Source organism: Diabrotica undecimpunctata, chromosome 5 (genome assembly GCF_040954645.1).
Source record: "Diabrotica undecimpunctata isolate CICGRU chromosome 5, icDiaUnde3, whole genome shotgun sequence".
Taxonomy (NCBI): Eukaryota; Metazoa; Arthropoda; class Insecta; order Coleoptera; family Chrysomelidae; genus Diabrotica; species Diabrotica undecimpunctata.
In genome coordinates, this window is record NC_092807.1 from 63,470,542 (window position 1) to 63,491,807 (window position 21,266).

The window sequence follows — 21,266 nt, forward strand, 5'->3', positions numbered from 1 at the left end:
TTCTACCCACAAATTGCCAATTATATTAAACACATGCAAGAACCGATACCGATCCATCTATCGCAAGATCGAAGCTCTGGGCAGCCATACTGCTGGCTGATCTAGTCACATCTGTCAGAGTTCTTCATCCGATCTTTCGATGTTTGGTCTCATTCGGCGATTGCGCTCCCTTGAGTTAATTTTTCTACCCATAAATTGCCAATCGTATTAAACACATGCAAGAACTGATACCACGCTCTACTCGGCATTATAGGCCATCTAATCAACACCTCTCTGATTGTGCTTGTCGTGTTTTATCACCGGCACAATTGTTACAATTTTCACCAAACTTTCTGTTGTTATTTTTGGAAATTATGTAGCCAGCACATAAACCACTGTAAAGTATCATATTTCAGTTACCATTAAGTTAGATTATCGCCATTCAAAAGCGCCATACATATATATACATAATAGCGCTGATTTATGGGGGAGCACTTGTCCCAGAGACCACCTAAGAATAAAAACAGTCAGAGGGTATTTCTGACCATCTCAACACACTTCCTATCGGGACGGCGCACAGTAATCACATCCAGTTTATCGGTTACGTCCTTTTTTGTGCCTGGGATGGCGCCTGGGTCAAATACAACTCTATTCCACTGGCTACGATTAATACACCAACATTTCAGAGGTAAGCTTCTTTGTACAGATAACAGCAATGAGTTAAGCTAGCTAATTATCGTAATTTATTCATAATTAATATTTGCTATTTTCGCTAATTTATTTACAGTCAAAATTTTGCATTTTTTCTTCGTTATTATTCTAATTTCATTTATCCAGCGAACCCTAGTTTTACACAAACCAATATATATATATATATATATATATATATATATATATATATATATATATATATATATATATATACGATAACATTTGTCTTCAACACTCGAAAACAAATCGCGCATTCTTCAGTTTGTGCAGCACATATTTTTCCCAATCTTTTTACCTGCCGCCAGCATTGTTCGTGTTTCCTTAAAGACATCTATTCTTTGTCTTCGATTCAAGTCGAAACAACAAATAAACTAAAAATAACTTACGACAAAATATTTTATTCGATGATAATATATTAATTCTGTATCTTACATAACAAAATTTCCTTTATATACAAACAATACTTTCATTTGAAAGCGATATCGGTTACTTCAATAAATCAGACTGTACACACCTAATTAATTATTTATACATAAATACATAAAACAAAACTTATCATTGGTACAAATGATTCTTAACTATAGGCGAATTCAGTGAATTGATTTTTATATTTACCACCTTTATAATGAAGCCTGAGTGTGAAAATCTTTTATTTCATGATTAAAATATAAAAACTGGAAATGAACTAGATATTATGTTGTTTCATAATACATTCGATTTAGTATAACAGGAACTATATATAGAATTATTTATAAATACAGTATATAACATTGAACTTAACTGAAATATACGTAACATATACGCTTAAAATTTTTTAGCGACTATAATATATTACCATCCATTCGTAGACAAAAATAGCCGAGAGCCCTTTTTATCTATATAAACGTTTATCACATGATTTCTAGCTTATGAGAAAAGTACTGTTAATATACTGTAGCTATTTAAATACCAAACAATATTTTTGAAATGAAATAGAAGTAACACGGCAAATGAATGCTTTTAAAAGAAAAATCACCCAATACAAAGATTTGCTTATTGCTAAAAAACTAGTAAAGAGTAACGCCTTTGTTTGTAATATGAATACAATGTCTCGTATAACCGTTGATATTTTTTACCCAACACAAGACCATTATAACGTTTTCTGATTACATGATTCTACCTGGTACACTAGCCCGTATTAAATCCACAGCAATTCTATCTCTTCAATTAAGATGAAAAATTTTTGGAAATGACATGAACTTATACTGCACAAACTTGCAAATTTATTCATGCAGTACAACTAATGGAAAATTGAACAGTATCGAACAAATTCAATATCTTCAGTGAGAGTTCTAGAACGCGTTGAAGAAAAATGAAAGAATTCACGACTCCAAATACAAACCAACGTTCTTTCACAAGAAGGCAGAATTTCCTGAAGTTGAAGGAAAGTAGAACTGTCGATAGTAAAAAATTGACTCCTTATATTATTTTTAAACTCATGAAAAAGGGCTGGATGAACTTCAGCCTACTTCAGGGCTGGACAAAATGTGTACGGTAAAGATAGCCTGGTGGAGTTGTTGGAAAAAAACATTTATTGGCTTTCGATAGCTTTCGGGAACAATCAACGAAATAAACAAAACAACAGTTTCTTAAAGAAGCTAATAAGCACATTACAGTCATACAAAGAAGGGAGAAGATCTCTGCTCTAATCATTACACGTATGCATCAAAGAGTACGCATAAACTTGCAAATTTATTCATGCAGTACAACTAATAGAAAATTGAACAGTATCGAACAAATTCAATATCTTCAGTGAGAGTTCTATAACGCGTTGAAGAAAAATGAAAGAATTCACGACTCCAAATACAAACCAACGTTCTTTCACAAGAAGGCAGAATTTCCTGAAGTTGAAGGAAAGTAGAACTGTCGATAGTAAAAAATTGACTCCTTATATTATTTTTAAACTCATGAAAAAGGGCTGGATGAACTTCAGCCTACTTCAAGGCTGGACAAAATGTGTACGGTAAAGATAGCCTGGTGGAGTTGCTGGAAAAAAAAATTTATTGGCTTTCGATAGCTTTCGGGAACAATCAACGAAATAAACAAAACAACAGTTTCTTAAAGAAGCTAATAAGCACATTACAGTCATACAAAGAAGGGAGAAGATCTCTGCTCTAATCATTACATGTATGCATCAAAGAGTACGCATGTACAGAGTTTGCTAAAACATTACAACGACAATTTATTTTATAAGTTGTTTTCGTTATTATGTATCGATATAAATATTGAAACAAGTGTTGTTTTCTATTCTCCGAATAAAAATCTTCTATTATATAATAATTGTTTTGCTTGTTTGGGCATAGTATTTTCGTGTATCTTTTGGGAATGAGAAACAAGTTTGAAAATCAATTCTTCGTTATTGATGATTCGATTTCCAGATTTGAAGCTAATCTATTTTAAAAGCAGCTGTCGTTTTTGTATGATAAATTTTGTAAATTAAGCAAATTAAAAAAAAAAAAAAAATATTTAGCAACCGAAAAGGATCACTTAAAATACTGCATTTATAAAGTGGTACCAAATCAATCTATGAATTCTCATATCAGCAACAAATTATAGGAACATACGCTAGAGTTGGAACAGTTCATCCTGCTGTCGTTCGTGCTGCCTTAATGATGTTCTTACTTTGTTCCCCTGTTGAATTACCACTGCGTTTGGATGAGATGAATTATTTTGTTCTGAGCCTAACGGATTTGTATTATTATTTACTAATTGTTTCATCCTAGAGACGGCAGGTTGTCGTCTATCTGCTTGTTCTACACTACTGGCAAATCTGCAAATAATAACGTGGCAATTAAAATATATTGCTAGATTTAAAAAAACTAAGTAGATACCTTCATATTTGCAACTTTAATCATAACAATACTTAAATGAAAACTTAATGTAATACTAATTAACTCAACATTATCAAAATGTGTAGGCTTTCACGACCGGCGTTTTGTATAGGCGCATTTTTTTCGGGATTTATACGGAGCATATATTTCGATAGCCTCCTTGACTTCTCCCGTACTCGTAAGATCAATACGGAACCATGTACAAACTTAAAAAAATTAACCTTACGGAACTCGCAGGAGGACACAGCTAACTCTAATACTTCCACTAAGGCTGTTCGGCAGACTCTGGAAGAGAACAAACCCATCAACATCAGGTAATAAAAATACTGAGGACCTTATGCGCACTCCTTTGAAATATATCGAGAGGCTTGAGGTTTCTCGGCTAACAATATCTGGAATTCAGAGAAGGATGCTTCGGAAAATGAGGAAACGGGGAATTGACTTTTCTAAGGTAAAATGATCTCATAGACCTCAAAATACGGCTGTATGGAATGCCGAAATCACACATGATGCTAAGCGGACTGTGTCTGATAGAATCCCTCCCGAGGAAAAATCAACAAAAAAGAGCCGAACTGCTGCTGCTACTTATAAAGGATTCAGCAGCAACTACAAAGCTGCCCTTACTGGGATAAAGATAACAGTCATTTCCAAAGAATACCCAGACATATCTGTGTTTGAGGATGACGTTGGGGTAATAAAAGGTGCCCTAATTAAACTTATCGACGAGGCTGCTTGCGCATCTCATTACGAAGGTAACTGACTCATGGATGAGTACTATAGGTTGATATGTGCTGACAAGGAGTCCTTTAACACTACAAAGAACTTTGTGGAAGAAAATACGACGTGGAACATCGTTAAGGCGGAAGAACTCCCAAATTCCATGCGCGTCCTGATATACCTTCCAGAGACTAAAAATAAGAATCTGAAGGTGACATCGGCACGAATTTTTTAGTCACGATTTATAGAGGCCCCAAGGTGACCGATTGGGAGTCCTTTAGGAGGGATCTTAAAATAAGGGTAAGGAATTATCCTAAAAGGCCAAAATACAATGTTGAGGTTGAGATTGCAGTAGACTAGTTGCAACATGCAATAGTCCTCTCATATTAGAAAAAACTGCCCGATAAAAGCAAGTCACCCGCCCAGACAAACAGCTTGGTGGAATAAGGAGTTGTCTGATCTCAGAAGAGAACCAAGATGGCTCTTTAATAGGGCCAAGAAATCAGGTGATTATGAAGCATATAAGGCTAAACTAAAAGCCTATAATAAGACAATCCTCTCCGCTAAGGAAAGATCCTGAAGAGAATTCTGCGAAAACATTAACAGTGTCAGGGTTAACAGATTTCTCAAAAAAAAAGAACATTAATAAACGCAAGTCAGTTAAACTGCTCAATGGCAAGTATACGGAAACGAGAAGGAGACTGTAGAACATCTTTCAAGTGTTCACCTCCCAGGGTAGACGCAATTGGCTAGTGCTAATAATTATCAACCAAACTCTAGCCCAACCAAAAGTGACTGGCAGATCTCTGAAGTGATTTCTCACAGGATCAGATAGGCTATTTAAACTTTTGAACCATACAAAAATGCGAGACCGGATGGCATATTTCCTACACTACTCCAAGAAGGTCCCGCACATAGAGAAAGTGTCAAAAACAACTGTCAAAGTTATTATAATCTTTTAGACCTATTCTAAAAAATATTGAATTTTGTATTAAATATTGAATTGAATCACTGAAGACAGTACATTTAGAGAGAATGATTAAACAAAGATTAGAATTTTGGTTGGAGAAAAGTTCTCTACCCTCTACAACGCAATTTGGATTCAAGAAATCATGCTCAACAATGGAAAACTTATCACACTTGATGCTGGATGTCTATAACTCATTTTCTAAGAACAAATCAGTCGTGGCTACATTTGTAGACGTAGAAAATGCCTAAGGTAATGTTAATTTATTAATACTATATCACCAAATGAAGAAAATAGGAATTCCAGATATACTGTGCTGGAAAATTTATAAACTGTATAGTTATAGAGTTTTATATATTCAAATTGACAACAAACTAGTAGGCTCCAGAATAACAAACATTGGGATAACCAAGGAAGTATCCTAAGCCCAATATTATATGCTATTTATACTTCGGATATAGGTAAAAGCATAGTAAATAGTCACTACCACAAGTTTCCCACAAGGTAAAGTACTGCAGTTTGCAGATGACGTATGTATTTAAGTAGACCAAGAGGAGGTAGAAAATGGTTGCAACATCACAAATGAAGTATACAATTATTTACTTGATGACTAGTATCAGTTAAATTTAACAATATCTGTAAAAAAACACAGGTTTGCATATTTTCCAGAAAACAAAAACTTTCAAAGTTAGTAAAAATGCAAAACTTACAGTTTAAAGGTCAACCTGCAGTTAAAAAAGTAGATGTGCTATCAAATAAATGCCTTCGATTATGTATCGAAGCTCTAAGAAGCACCTCGACATCTAATTTAAGTATAGTGTGCAATGAACCACCACTGCATTTAAGAAGAAAATCTGTATGCGAAAAGTTTATAATTAAAACCATTGCTAAAGAGAGTTTAATAGTGGATAAGTATCAAAAACTTTTTATACATGATCTAACGAGTGAATACCGACAGAAAAAACCTACTTTACTACTTGTTGAAACCTACAACAACTTGCGCCAATTTAAAAATAAATTATACACATTAAGAATATCACGTATATTTCAAACATATCTAAATAGTATTCCTAATATACAGCCAATTTACATGAGAGATCATTCGAGTTTCCCAGCGAATCTAAGGAACTCTATGTTTAATACAGATATAGAAATACTATGCCCAAAATATTACCAAATTTATACAGATGCCTCAAAAATTAACTCTAAAGTTGCTGCAGCTATATGGAACCCTAAAACACAATACAGAGAAGGAATAGGTCTAGATACAGATACCACGGTATTTACAGGAGAACTAATAGCAATATTAAGAGCAATGCAGTACATAGCAACGATCACCAATAATGATAGATTCGTGATAGTTTCAGATAGCAAAAGAGCTCTAACTAAATTCGAGTTTTAGTTAGATCTCTTTTAGTTAGAACTAAATCTTTTTAGAGTTAGTTAGAACATAATGTGATTGTAATGTTCTGTCCAAAAGTGGACTTGTCCACTACTTTTCCATTAAACTCTAATAAGTCCTGTTGCCTCAAAAAAGGTCAACAGTTTCCTTATTGGTAGTTTTAGGATCTCTTCGGATTTAATCCTCAGTTGACCAGTGAATTTCTACCTCACTTCACCTAAGCACATTGCAGTGGCATGTGTATGGTAGCCATTTCTTCCATTTCGCATTTTCTGAACCATGGTTCGTTCACCCTACTAGTCTGGATTTGTCCTTGAGTTGCTCTCGATTTCTTTTGATGATTCCTTATCAGCCACTTCTGAACCTCGTTTTTCGGAGTATCTTAGTGATACCAGAGAATGAATTTGAGTCTACAAAAGTTTCTCTCGAGCCTTGTTTTGTCACCTATATTAAAGACACTTTATCTTTTGTCAGGTTGTTGAGGAGATCTTTGCAGTTCCTCGCTAGTTTTGATTTGATGAGTTCTTTACTGTCAGAATACCCGCTTGACTATCGCTTCGAATTTACTGCGAAACACAATCAGCGAGGTTTGGAGGAAAGAACATCGCTACAAAAATCGAAAGCAGTTAAACTTCCGATAAACTCCGAAGCTGCATGGATAGAAGATTTCCACTTTAAAATTTAACCTCCTTGGGTTCCTACTCAAATAGACGAAGCTATTAGCAGGAGAGCTAGTGAACTCTCCGAGTAACGGTGTGTCTGTAAGGCTAAAAATTCTTATAATGATGAGTCATAGCATGCTAAGTATGGTAACCGTCATCTGGCACGCATCAGCCTTGAATGTCACCAACCTATATATTTTTGAAAGTGTAGAAAAAATAAAAACAAACTTATTCCTGTAAGCTTGACTTTGGCTTTGTTTATTCATTGTGAAGTTTAAAAAAATTGACATGCGTCTTCGATAAGCACAAGTATCTGACAGGCGAACCAAAAGGTCTGTCATATATGAATGAAAATAAACTTTATTCTGTCAAAGAAATCTTCGAAGGTAAATGTCATACAGGTTTGTGTCGCGAAACCACACAGATGGTGTGCTTTCGCCTTAAAAAGAAGGACTCTTACCTTACTTAGAAACAAGCTTAGCTGTTGAAACAAGAAGAGTTAGACCTTCAATAAAAGGCAGGCCACCAAGTGTTGAAACCTTGCCACAGCTCAAAACAGATACCAAGCAACAAGACCCTATTAACCCAGCAAACTACAAAGATCTTCAAAATATTTTAGACTTATATAAGGCCGATAACTTCTACACAGAACTAATAACAAACTTGACAGGGAGGCAAGAATAAGAAATAAGTTACTGAGGACAATGATGTTCAGCAAATAGAAAATATTCTTTTCACTAAAGATAAATCAAACTTATTTTTACTTTTCGAAAAAAATAAAAATATTGTTTGTGTGAGTTTACCCAGTCTTTTATTTTCATTAAACCTTATTGTTTAAAGGACAATGGGGATAAGTGATGTACCTTATCAAATACTGAATGATACCGAGGGTCCTATCATTGATAATGTGTCACATTTTCAAAAACAGATAAAGAAAAGTATATAAATATAAAAAAGTATATACCAAAATTAGCCCAGAGAAAACTGTCCAGGATTCATCACACGATCTAAATTTTAACATTAATTTTCTCGAAATGTAGAAAATGTCACGTACTCCCCTTGGCCTCTCAATGCCTCAATTATCCTCTTCCTGCCAATTTAAATGTAATTAATTTTACAAAAAATAAGCAGACGTCCTGTAAATTTAGATTACAAATAGGTTTAGGTAATAAAATTTAAAATTGTAAGTATGTCATACCAAATAAAAAACGTGTTTACGAACATATAACATTCTGTGAATTTAGATTTTAAATAGTCTTAGGCAATAAAAAAATCAAAAAGTAATTAAATAATAAAAAAACGAAAAAAGTGCACCAGAAGCAAAAATACGCCAAAAAAGATTAAAATTGTATAAAAATAAGTAAAAAAGTCATTAAAAAAAGTACATAAAAAATTACATACTAGATCAACAACTGAACAAAAAAGCACAAACAAATCAGAAAATTAATAAATTTATTTATATATATATATATATATATATATATATATATATATATATATATATATGTATATATATATATATATATATATATATATATATATATATATATATAAAATGAACCAAAAGTATTTGCTGACAACGTAAGGAAGTAAACATGGGTTTGCAGCAATAAAAAATGAAACGTGTACTCTTGTAAATTTTTACTCCAAGCTTTCGGACATTGGTTATGTCCTTCATCAGGGAGAAGCTTAATGAGGTTGTATTATCAATGATGTTATGTAATGTTGATAAAATTTATCACAGTCTGTCATCTTTGTTCAATATAAAAATCCTATTTCTATGTTTAAAATTCAAAAATTACTTTACATCCACAACACATAATTATTCTAAACACATTCATGACATTATTATTCTTAATTTTATTCTATCGCCATTAGTTTTTGTCAAGACAATCCAGTGGTTTTTATTATTGGTTTTTCAAAAATCTTCGTGTGTCTTAAATATGTGTCAAAAATATGTGTTATATGTTTATGTGTTATAAAATTATTAGTAATGAGTATAGGGAAGTGATTGCTGTTATAGAGGCTATCGAGAGTATATCAGGTAAGAGGAAAAGCTATTTTAGGATCACTGAGGCTCAGATCTATTCAAGAAAAAGAACCGGACTATGAAAATATGCGCTACTTGTCGTATTTAACGGTTCACACCGAGATTAAAGATAATACCACTCAATATTGACTAGCGCGAAGTTTTGTACTATCTTTTCTATATTTTTAAAATTGAATAAAGTAATTTTATGATTTATTTATTATTTATATTTTAAACAAATTATATTATATTTAAATAATTAATTGAATTATTATGTTTGCTCCTAACGCCGCCTGTTAACGCATTAACAAAGCATACGTTGTTTACCTCTGACGTTTTGACAGATCTGTCAAATTCAAACGAAAGATTAAATTATAATAAAATATAAATAAATATTTGATAGTAAAGTTAATTATTACATGAACTAAATAATATGTTTAAACAGATGATGCAATACTGTTATTAATCGGATAACATGTATGACGTTTAAATTTTGACAATCGTTGCGAATCGAATCTTTTATTAACAAATATTTTTAGAGTTAAACTTATAAGTAAAACTAAATTCTTAAGCCTGCTTAGAGTAAATATACGATGACTAGAAACGTATTGATCGAGAGTCATGAATCGATGTCAAGAATCGCTATTTTATGACGCAACCCGTGACGACTCATGTTGTGGCGCTAGTTTCGTGACGCTCGCCTCAGCATTTTACTGTGCAGAAAAAAAAAGTAATACAACGTCTATATAGAAGCTTCGGTTCAAAAAATTTAGGCATCTACAAAGTTTGATAAAAGAATGCCGCGGAGAAACCATATACAAAAACTAAGGCTAACTGATCGAAAAAAATTAACAGAATTAAATCTCTTGTCAACTATCACTGTCAAGCTGAAGAGAAAATATTGCTTAGAATCTGCCAAGCTCTTATCAGATCCAAACTAGATTATGGAGCCATAATTTATTATATGTCCGTCTGCAACTCTGTCCTCAACTCTCTTAATCTCATTCAACACACCTCTTTCTAAATTTGTCTTGGTGCCTTTAGATCCAGCCCATCAGAGTCTTCACATCAAAGCCTAAGAACCTCCTCTGATCATTAGGCGACAAAGCCATCTTCTGAATCTTTTTTCTAAAGTTTCCGCTAACTCCTCAAACCCTGCTGTGGTAATAGAGTGTAAAAGAGTTTAGTCTACTAGGAGGAGGCATGGTAACAGTATATCCAGAGAGCTATTTTCATAGCTTCGAGACTTTCGAGCGACTGTATATTATCTAGTGGAACGGTTGAATTCTTGGATAGTTCGGGATTTGACTATGGAACTTAAGATAAATTAGCTGTTGGATGATTAGAACATTTCGAGGTGATGTTCCCTGAATGTTTACAAATAGAACACAACACTCCCTTTTATCTGTTGATAAGAGAATTCTATTTTACTTATACTTTACTATACTCACTGAGATACCAGCTTTTAAAAAAGAAATCGGAGAGTTTAACTGAAGCCCTAGATTTTTTATGACACTTTCTAAACATCGTGTGCGAATTTTTAGGTCGAGCGCCCACGACGCAACTGTTTTAAAATAACGGTTGAAAACAAATGTGAAACTAGTCTCAGGCTGATCGTCTCGGGGCGAATCCCCGTGCATTTACACTGCCGACGCTAACAAAGTTGCGAGTGCAATCGGTTTCAGACCATAGTTTTAAAACAGTTGCGCCATGAGCGCTCGATCTTAGTGTAATGTCTCCAATCTAAACATTTGGGTGCGATTTTAATAACTTTTCGACTGGACTGGGTCTTGTGAAATAAATACGTTTCAAATATTATTGGATATCATAGAAGCAAGAGTAACGCAATTTTTTGGGTCCAATAGTAATACAGCTTTGACATAGTCGTGTAATTTAAGGCTTCCATGAAAATGTAACAGCTTGGAAGTTCTTTGGAAACGTAGGATTAGGAATGGATTTAACTATGGATAGTTGTTGGATATAATAGTATATACTGTGGCATTTAAGGCTGTGAAGTAATTGTTTTGTATGTTGTCAGTGTAACGAGTCACTTAAATATTCGTTCAATCATTTTTAACTAAGATCATTAAATCAACAAAATTTATTAAATCTCTTAGTAGGTTTTATCTCTTAAGTTGGTATTAAACAGCGACACCAAGATTTTGAGAACTATGTCAAATTTTCTCACTTTTTGGTTGATATCGACGAAGACAGGTTGATTGAAGAAAGGCGGCCAGGTGTGCTGGTGTTCAGTTTTCAAGAATATCTAAGTTTAATTTCATTTTGAAGGAAATTATTTAATTTGGAGGAGTCACTTAAGCTATTTTGGTTTGTTTTTCATGTGTCTACATGAGCTTCAGTTTATAGCCACTCTGAGCCGATAAGTGAACCTCCTTATAAAAAATAATATCGGCCATTTTGACTAAAGTTGTCACTGATATATCCTTATTTTTTCTTTCATATTTATATAAATTAGACAGATATTTCACATATATCTGTCTAATTTATCTTATTAAATTAAGAAATATTTTATATCAAAATATATTAATAATATAAGATCCTATGTCGATCTCAAATTTTACTTTCAAGCCTGAAAATCATAAAATTATTTGTTTCCGTTCATTTTTCATAGTACATACTCTGTTTCATACCGTTCAACCGGAGAATATTCCTCTTATATAAATATATCAAGAGCATGCTTTTCTTTAAAACTATCTATTTAATCAATCCATATCATAAAATATTGTCAAACCATTCGACCGTCACATTTTATAAAACCATTAAGGTTTTTGTCCCTAAGGTTACTTAACATTTTTTGTAGTACCTTTCAAGGTTAATAAACCCTGTGTTTTTCCTACCTTTTTTTAAACAGTAAGAACGGTAAGTAACACAATTGTTCTTGTTAGCCCACTTCCCAGAAATGAGCCAAAAGTCAGAGGAAGAATTTATTTTAAGTTGGGATTTTTGTTTGTTGAAAAAAAAGGGGACGAAATCATGTTCAATTAGGTCGATAATTTTGATTTTTATACATGATATCCGGGATTGGGGTTTATTTTTTTCCACCTGAGGTCAAGTTCTCCACCGGACCATCTCCAAGGACAACCTACGGAAACCGGTAGGAAGACATTCTTTTTCAATTACTGTGTGGAACACTTTCTGTTCTCAGTTATATTAAGTGCTTTATTTTTAACATTCAATTATTTTAATAACTTTTTGCTACAGCCTCTTCAAGGTTTTACCTTTGCTTTCTTTTCTTTTATTTAAATTTTATATATCACCTAATAATAAATACCCGTCATTTTTTCTAAATATTATTTCAATAACTAATTTTAATAATTAATTGTCGACCAAGGGATGAGGCCATAACCCTCCCTTTAATCACTCCTTTGTGAGACGTCAGGGTCAGTCTACCATTTCACTAGTAAAACCAATACTGTACGGAAGCTAAATTACATAAGCGAGTAGGACATTACCGTATTTATTATTTGTTATTTATTAGTTTTTATTCTTAGGTCCAACCTTTCGGTTAAATTTAAATTTTGGGGTATATCAGGGGACACTATATAAATATAGTCACGGACCCACTTAAATAACTACGTTAGCTGTACATAAGAGGTGATGGGTAGAGTAGATGAATTAAAATAGTCTGTATATAATTTTAGTAGTCATTAAATTTGTTGTTAAGACTAAATATTTTAATTAGTACCTGTCCTTTTTGTTTCAGCATAATAGTAAACCTATACAGCATTACAAGATACCTCGAAAGGTATCTGTTAATACTTTCCTGGCGTCCACTTATCTCTTAGAGCAACTTCTATAATTTCTCCTATTTAGTTCTTTTTGGTTTCCTTGTCATCAGTTGCCACATTTTACGGTCTCTGAAGGACATGCAAATTGTTCGAATCTTTCTTTGAGTGTCAAATGGTCATTCTCCGGCATAGCCTGCTAGCCAGCCTTCAATTTTGTTATATTTTAAATTCATATTTTACATTTATTTTTTTTACATTGCTTATTTCGAGCAAACTTCTTCCTTTGTCAGAAATATTAGTTTCAGTGTATCAAAGTACATTTTATAGTTTAACATATTGGTGCACCAAGTCCCATATCTCTTTTTTGCTACATTGGCTTTCGTTAAGAATGCCACACATTTAGATCTTTTTTTGTTACATCAGTAGCAAAAACTCAGTTTGTTTAAAACACAAGAATATCGTTCAGTATATGTAGCGTTAGTAATTGGCAATTTTGACATTGTGTCTGTACCTCAGATAAATGAGCAATGGACTAAACTACTTTTCGAATTTTTTTTTTAGATCATTAACGTTCTTTCATTACCGTTGTTTCTATTTAATCGAAACAGCGAGAAAACAAACCTAAAAGTACTTGAAAGTGTTAAATACATACGTAGTAAATGCACTCAGTGGATTAGCAGTAATAATCAGAATAAATTAATAATCTCTAATAAAGAAAATTCTCTAAAACTAAATCTTATTGTTACTTACTCGCTATTTCTTGTGGTTTTTTCTACACCCTGCTTGTTCGATGCTATTGCTGCGTCTATTTTATTTAGGAACCCATCGATGTCCTCCTCATCGAAACTAGAGCTGCATGGAGAAGTGACAGTCGATTGAGACAAGGCCTGTGGTTGTTCTTGACTAATGTTCGAGCTAGAAGATTCTTCGCTGGGGATTAATAAAAATTCTCTTAAAAATAAGCTATCAGATGTCCATAGTTTGTTTGCTCTTCGTATTTGTTCGATCTGGAATATATAGATGCAATTTTTAATGAACAAAAAATAGATATAAAAAAACAGCAACTATGTTATGTAGATTTAAATAATTTAATAATTATACGTAAAGTTTATTAGTTTGAACTTTAAACAGTCTATATCCGAATGCTTTTATATTGTTACATAAAAACTAAGTGACAAGTTCTTTTGCAAGGTACTTAAAATCAAATTTATATGCCGACTAAAAAGCGAAAATGGATTTTGCATCTTCTGCGATAAATCAAACATCGCAACCGTATTAACCAGTGTTTGTGCCCAGGGATCGCATTCGCAGGGTATTTTATAAATGCTCTGCGAAAAATATTTTATAAATATCTTTGTTCTTTTTTGTTCATTGTTAGATTTAGTTTTAGTGTTTGTTGTTTTGAATGTTGTTAAAATGTTGAATTATTTCCTATCGTTTTAAGTCTTTTATTTTTATTTGTTTAAATTTTTTAAAAACAAAATTTTGGTCTAGCAATGGGCTCTAGTTTATCTCCATTATTAGCCAATATATTTATGGAAGATTTTGAAATTAATATTATTTCTAAACAAAATTTAAAATCAACAGCATGGTGGAGATATGGATAATGTATTCTCAATATGGCCTCATGGATCAGACTTGTTGGACACATTCGTGAATGATTTAAACGATAAAGAAGAGACAATCACATTTATTATGGAAAAGGAATGTAACAATACACTACCTTTCCTGGATGTTTTAACCTCAAAGAAGAATACTTGATATGAGACTCAGGTGAATAGAAAACCAACACACACCAACAGATATCTCAATTACAAATTAAATCACATCAATATTCATAAGAGAATCATTAAATTCTTATACGATAGAGATAAAATTACTTGTTCTAACGAAAATTAATTCTTAGAGGAGAAACATTTGTTAACATCTGTCTATTTTATTAAAAAATGATTATCCTTTGCAGCTTATAAATAAGGAATTTTCAAGATTCGACTAAATGGAACAGAACGACTTAAAATGGGATCCTACAGCATCCACAAGGAATAATACGAGGAAAATAACAATACCATACATAAAAGTATTGCCGGAAAAACTTAAAACGATACGAAATAAATTCAACATTTCAACAAGATTCAAAACAACAAATACATTGAAATCTTTTTATCTAAAACTAAACCTAACAATAAACAACACAGAACAAAAAATTGTATTTATAAAAGACCATGTGAATGAAATCATTTTTATTTACGTGAAACACCAGAATAGTTAGAATGTTAGAATAAGTGAACATCAATCTTAGATTAAAAATAGAGAATTTGATAGATTTCAAATATGTAAACAGGCATGGGAAAATGAACATAGGATTCAATGGAAAGATTCAAGTATAGCCCTAAAGGAAACAGATCGTAAAAAGAAAAACATCAAAGAAGCGGCTCTAATTACGCTAAATCAGACCAATTGAGACCAGAATAAAGTAGGGTCTGGTTATCCATATTAAAAGAGAAAATCAGTAAAAAGAAAATACCACTATTAGCAAGTCAATAACATATCGAGGATAAATTATTTGTTTTTAAATAACATACATATAAGATCAGAGTTTGGTGTTTATTGAGAGTAAACTAAATGTAACACCAAATACTGTTTTACCTCTTAACCTGTAATTTGTTCAAAGCATCTTGGAATTCGTGTAATTGTTCATTTAACACATTCTTCTCCTACACCAATTTCTCGCATTTGTATTCCAGATCGGACTGTGTAGTTTTTGCATTATTTCAAGTTAACTTACTTTTGAAAAATTGACAAATGTTCTTTTAACTTTTTTATTTCATTTTTACTAATCGCTAGTTGCTCCGTTAAATAAGCAACTTCAGATTCCAGAGTATCTTTTTCCTTTCTGTAATCAGTTGTGAGAGATCGATTTCTTAGAGACCTATCTATACCAGCATTTCTAGTTGGACTATGTGACGGACTTCTGGATGTCGATCTAGGCAACCTTTTGACTTCATTCTTTGTATTATTTCCTTTATTTTTTTTATAAATAAAATCCTCCAACAAACGACGCTACTGAGTGTCGATTCGCTTTGAAATTTTCATTGCCTTTTTGTAACTTTGAAAAGCGCAACCTGATTTCTGTTGCAAGTTAAGAAATTGAAATTGTTATAGAAATTGCGTCCTTAAAACCACGGGCGGTAAATTTGTAACGCTGATTAGACACAAATCCATGACTTTCTCCCATAAATCTGCGTGACTTTTTTAAATTGATGGGCTAGAAAGTTTGGCCATATGTACGAATTGGTAATTTTCTGAAGGAATAATCATTTCTGCATGGGTCCTTTTGGGAAGCAGACGTATCTTTCTCTCGTGATCTTTACCGATTTCTTTAAGTGCAGTAATCTCACTGCAGCAAATATTTATAATTAGAGATATATAGTTATATCTGTACGTATAATACTATGTAATAATATCCTAAAATCCAGATTTATTCTTGATAATACAATAAATCTCTTTATTTTAAATCATAGTATAAGATTTAAATTAAATTATTAGGTTTAGAGTTTCCTTTAACTCTAGTTAAGTCCTAATGACACCTAAATAAAAATGTTGGCATTCACAAGGTATTTTATAAATATAATTCTTTGTTCTTTCTTGTTCATTGTTAGGCTTAGTTTTAGATAAAATAGTTGACAATATGTTTGCTGTTTTGAATGTTGTTAAAATGTATATGTATATAAAATACTATGAGATTACTAACACGAGAATTTTACTATCATCATTGCATCTGGTTGTCGTTTTGAAGAACCATCACATACTACGATTGTTCTGACGGATATTCTTAAGTTGAAGTTGATTTCATGTAATCGAATGAATTATCTTACAATAAAGTCAACCCAGGAATGCAACTCAAAAATATTGGCAATATAATTTTATAATTAAGCCATCCATTTTAAAACGTATAATATATGTCTGAATTGTCAATATGAATGAGTCAGATAAAATTAAATTATTAGAATAATTTTTTATCACTCAACAAAAACAAAATTGGTTTAATTTATTAATCTTTTGTATTTGAGAACGATTTCCGAAGTGGAAATTGAAACGTCAAATAAACTTAATTTTAAAGTAAAATTGTGGCTTATTCGCAACAAAAATAGTAAATTACTTTAATTCCTGTATCACTACTAGCCTATAGAAGTTCCGAACACAAAGCGACCAGCTATTCACCATTTATAATAATCACCAGAAGAGAAATGAAGTTTCAGAAGTATGCATGCTACCGGGACAACTTTCGAAAGAGGTGACCCAGTGTGATTATACCATCCCAAATTTTTCCGAAACTTCAACGACATCTTCTTCTTCAGTGCCTTATCCGGTCCGGATGTTGGCGATCATCAAGGCTATCATGGTTTTGTTGACTGCTCTGCGAAACAGCTCCGCTGAGGTCATCCCAAACCATTGTCGGAGATTTTTCAACCACGAGATACGACGGCGTCCCGGTCCTCTTCTGCCAAATACTTTACCCTGCATAACAAGTTGAAGAATTCGATATTTTTCTTCGTTCCGCATCACGTGGCCGAGGTTTCGGTTTTCGGTTCATATCGGGAGATTAGCTTCATACCATGGAACTGATCGCTGTTAGCTTCAGTCAGTCTCTGATAGACCAGTTATATATATATATATATATATATATATATATATATATATATATATATATATATATATATATAGCAATCATAATAAGTTATAAAAATCTAGAATGTTCTAGATGTCATCTAAATATCCCGAAATGTCTTTTGGAAGTTTAAGGTTTGGAATATCAGAAAATGTACATAAACAGGAAGTCAACAGTTCAAGTGGTAGTATTAATTGAATTTTTAAATAGTTTTGTCTGCACGGTACTTACAGTAATGCATTGGTTAGTGATCAGTGTAGTAGTGTCTGGGAGCTCGAGGGACTGAGACTCGGAAGAAGCCCCAAAGAAGACATCAAAGAGGATGTCAAAAGAACGGCGCAGTGATAATCGACGTGGTTCAACCCGGAAGACTGTTGAGTTAGTAGTAGGAATATTAATCTTAGCTCTAGGTTTAATTTTAATATATATATATATATATATATATATATATATATATATACATATATATATATATATATACATATATATATATATATATATATATATATATATATATATACATATATATATATATACATATATATATATATACATATATATATATATATATATATATATATATATATATATATATATATATATATATATACAAACAACACAGTGTATTAGGGTTGTAGTCAGAAAATTGGCCGGGATGTTAATGAAACACTCTTTTGACTTTTTGTCTAGCTTTCGGAATGGTTTTATTCCTTTTTCAAGACACTGTTATAGGAAAAATATGTAAATATTTATACAATATCACAATTCTTCAGTGCAACTTACTAGTCGTTGAGATTATTTATAAAAGCATTGACACTCAACATTAATAACACACATATAAAATATAAAATAATGGACAAAATACATTCTAAAATTTTTAAAATTTAGGTAAAGATGGTAAAACTTAGTTTATGGCATCTTTTACTGGTGTGTTTTAACTCTGACACATTGAGAACAGAAAGTAAAAACCCTATGATTAAAAAGTAATTAGGTGTACTTAATATTATATTTCTTTTTAAGAAATACTAGAGGCCCATCTTGGGTGATTTAACTTTTTAATTTTTAAACCTGTTTTAATGGTATGCAACATGTTATGCATACAAGTGTATTTTATGTACAGGTAAATATTTATTTTATTTTGGATGTTTTTCTAGTAAGTAACAATAAATGTTGCTCAGTTTATCTATGTCAGACTTTTTATTGATGCAAGCTGTACTAGATTTTATGGAACACATTTCCAAGAAAACACGTTTTGAATGGTTCTTTTCCTTTGCCAAAATACAGGAGTCCTCGAAATTAAATTCATGTTTCAACGTTAATGCATGTTCTGTCAGTGCACATGCATTTATTTTTTTGGTTTTTATATCACTACGATGTGAGATCACTCTACTGTAAAAATTACGAGATGATTCTCCTATATATATTTTGTTACAATTGGTACACGGTAAGTATATAATAAACAACATTCGATGACTCCTGTATTGTGAAAGGATCTTTTGTTTTTGTGTTTTTTTTTACAAAAATGAAAATGCCGGTGAAATGATTTCACCGGCACCAGAAATTTCACCGGCAGCAACTAAGAAACTTAAGAGTGGTCACTTCATTATATTTTTAAATAGCACTATAATTCAATCTAATCAATTTAATAATGTTACCTAAAGTTAAAATTAAATTTAACTAATAATATACTATTGGAAGTGCATCTTACGATTTTTTTAGTTCTCTGCAAATTATTGTTTTTTACTTAAGTTCTTTACATATTTTTTATATACATGTACAATTACCACATGGTCTTTTGCTGTACTAAGTTTGAGCTAATTTGTTAACTGTATTTAGTTTCAATAATTGTTTATACAACATAATCTTATAATGTCCATTGTCGTAAGCTTTTCTACATATTTAATATCATTAACTGCTACATATCTTTTTGAGATGAACTGATGATGCTTTCTGATTAGGAAGCGAAACGTCTTCAATAAATAGATGAAGTAGCCACCTTCTTTGTCTTTTTTTTTTCTCCACTTTGACCGAAAAACCCACCACTCTTCGAGTGTTCCTTAATTTATATATATATATATATATATATATATATATATATATATATATATATATATATATATATATATATATATATATATATATATATATATATATATATATATATTGTTATGATATGTAAAATCAAGAAAAATATTGGTTTGTTTAAAATATTTCAAAGTTCAAAAAACATTAAAATAATTCAGATAAGTAGGATAATATCCAACAAATATTTCGAAGAAGGAGAGTTATTAATTTCTTGAATTACCTGTACTAAACAAAATGTAAGCTTTGCATAAATTATTTCTTTGTTATACTTGAGTGACCCGCATAATTTTAAGTGAAATCCCAAAGACAATTGAAATACATTAATGCAGTGATTAAAGACAATAGAAGGGATTATAGAAAGAGGTTTTTGGTTAGTTTTTAAGAATTATAGAAAAATATTATTTGTAAATAAGTTTTAGGAAATTTATAATTATAGGTAAAAATTTGTTTGTTATCGAAATGAAAAAATGGGGGAATTGTGACGAGTTTTGATTGGCGGAGATTGAAAAAGGTGGGATAAGTATGTAGGAAAAAGTTTAGCGAGATTGAGGAGAGAGAAAAGATATAGCAGTTGGTTTCCAAGTCTGTAAGAGGAACAGTGATTGTTCTCTGGCGGTTCCTGAAATGTAGCAAGCAGTAGTGTTGAATGTTAGTGAGTTTTTGTGGAGTTAGTGTATCTGACAGAGGCTGAAGCAGCAAAATATTGTAAGTCATATTTCTCTACTTATATTCCAAGAGTCACTGTTCAGGCCAACGAGAGATTCAGTTTATCGTAAAGAGAAGATATTCCAAGAGTCATTTTTCACTCGGGCCAACGAGAGATTCAGTTTATCGAGAGGAGAAAGGCTATCATAATTTGAATGATTTGTGCTTTTGAAGGAGATCATTAAGGACGATATACTTGCAACAATCTGCGTAAGATTGCTGATTACATAGGGAGCGGTTGAGAGGAGATAATACAGTCTACAAGGAACAAGGATTTGGACCACTCATCATCAGAGAGAGATATTTTTGTTTTCTGCAGTTTTTTTTTCTTTTATTGATAACACAATTTTTACACGTAATTTTAGAAAGGATATAAATATTTTGATTAGGAGAGTTAGAATAGTTTGGGATTTTGAGATTTCAATTAATATTGTTTGTACCATAAATTTTGATTGTTCACGTACGGAGAACAAAATTTTGAGAATCCTTATATGAGGTTTGTTTATTGAAAACGTTTGAGTGTGAATTATTTCATTATTTTTATTTCAATATATAGTGTTAGATCATATGTGTTTTTTATTATTCTGGTATTCTCTGGACCTTACCTTTCACATGTAATAGCATAGATATTGAAGCACGAATTTAACCCTGAGATAAAAGAATTAAAAATTGTGATAAAGTCATAATCATATCATTTAAATAATTTTAATTAATCAAAAAA

The 21,266-nt window shown here is 31.8% G+C and overlaps 1 protein-coding gene across 1 annotated transcript in view; it reads right to left on the bottom strand.

Moving 5' to 3' along the window:
* Positions 1–1,072: 1,072 nt before the first annotated feature.
* red (LysM peptidoglycan-binding domain-containing protein red) overlaps positions 1,073–21,266 on the bottom strand; it is a 28,679-nt gene continuing 8,485 nt past the window's right edge. The window contains exons 2-3 of the mRNA XM_072532025.1: positions 13,837–14,093; positions 1,073–3,499 (exon numbers count right to left, since the gene is read on the bottom strand). Of these exons, the coding sequence (XP_072388126.1) occupies positions 3,295–3,499; positions 13,837–14,093 (462 nt within the window). The 3' untranslated portion in view covers positions 1,073–3,294. The remainder of the gene's footprint in view (positions 3,500–13,836; positions 14,094–21,266) is intronic.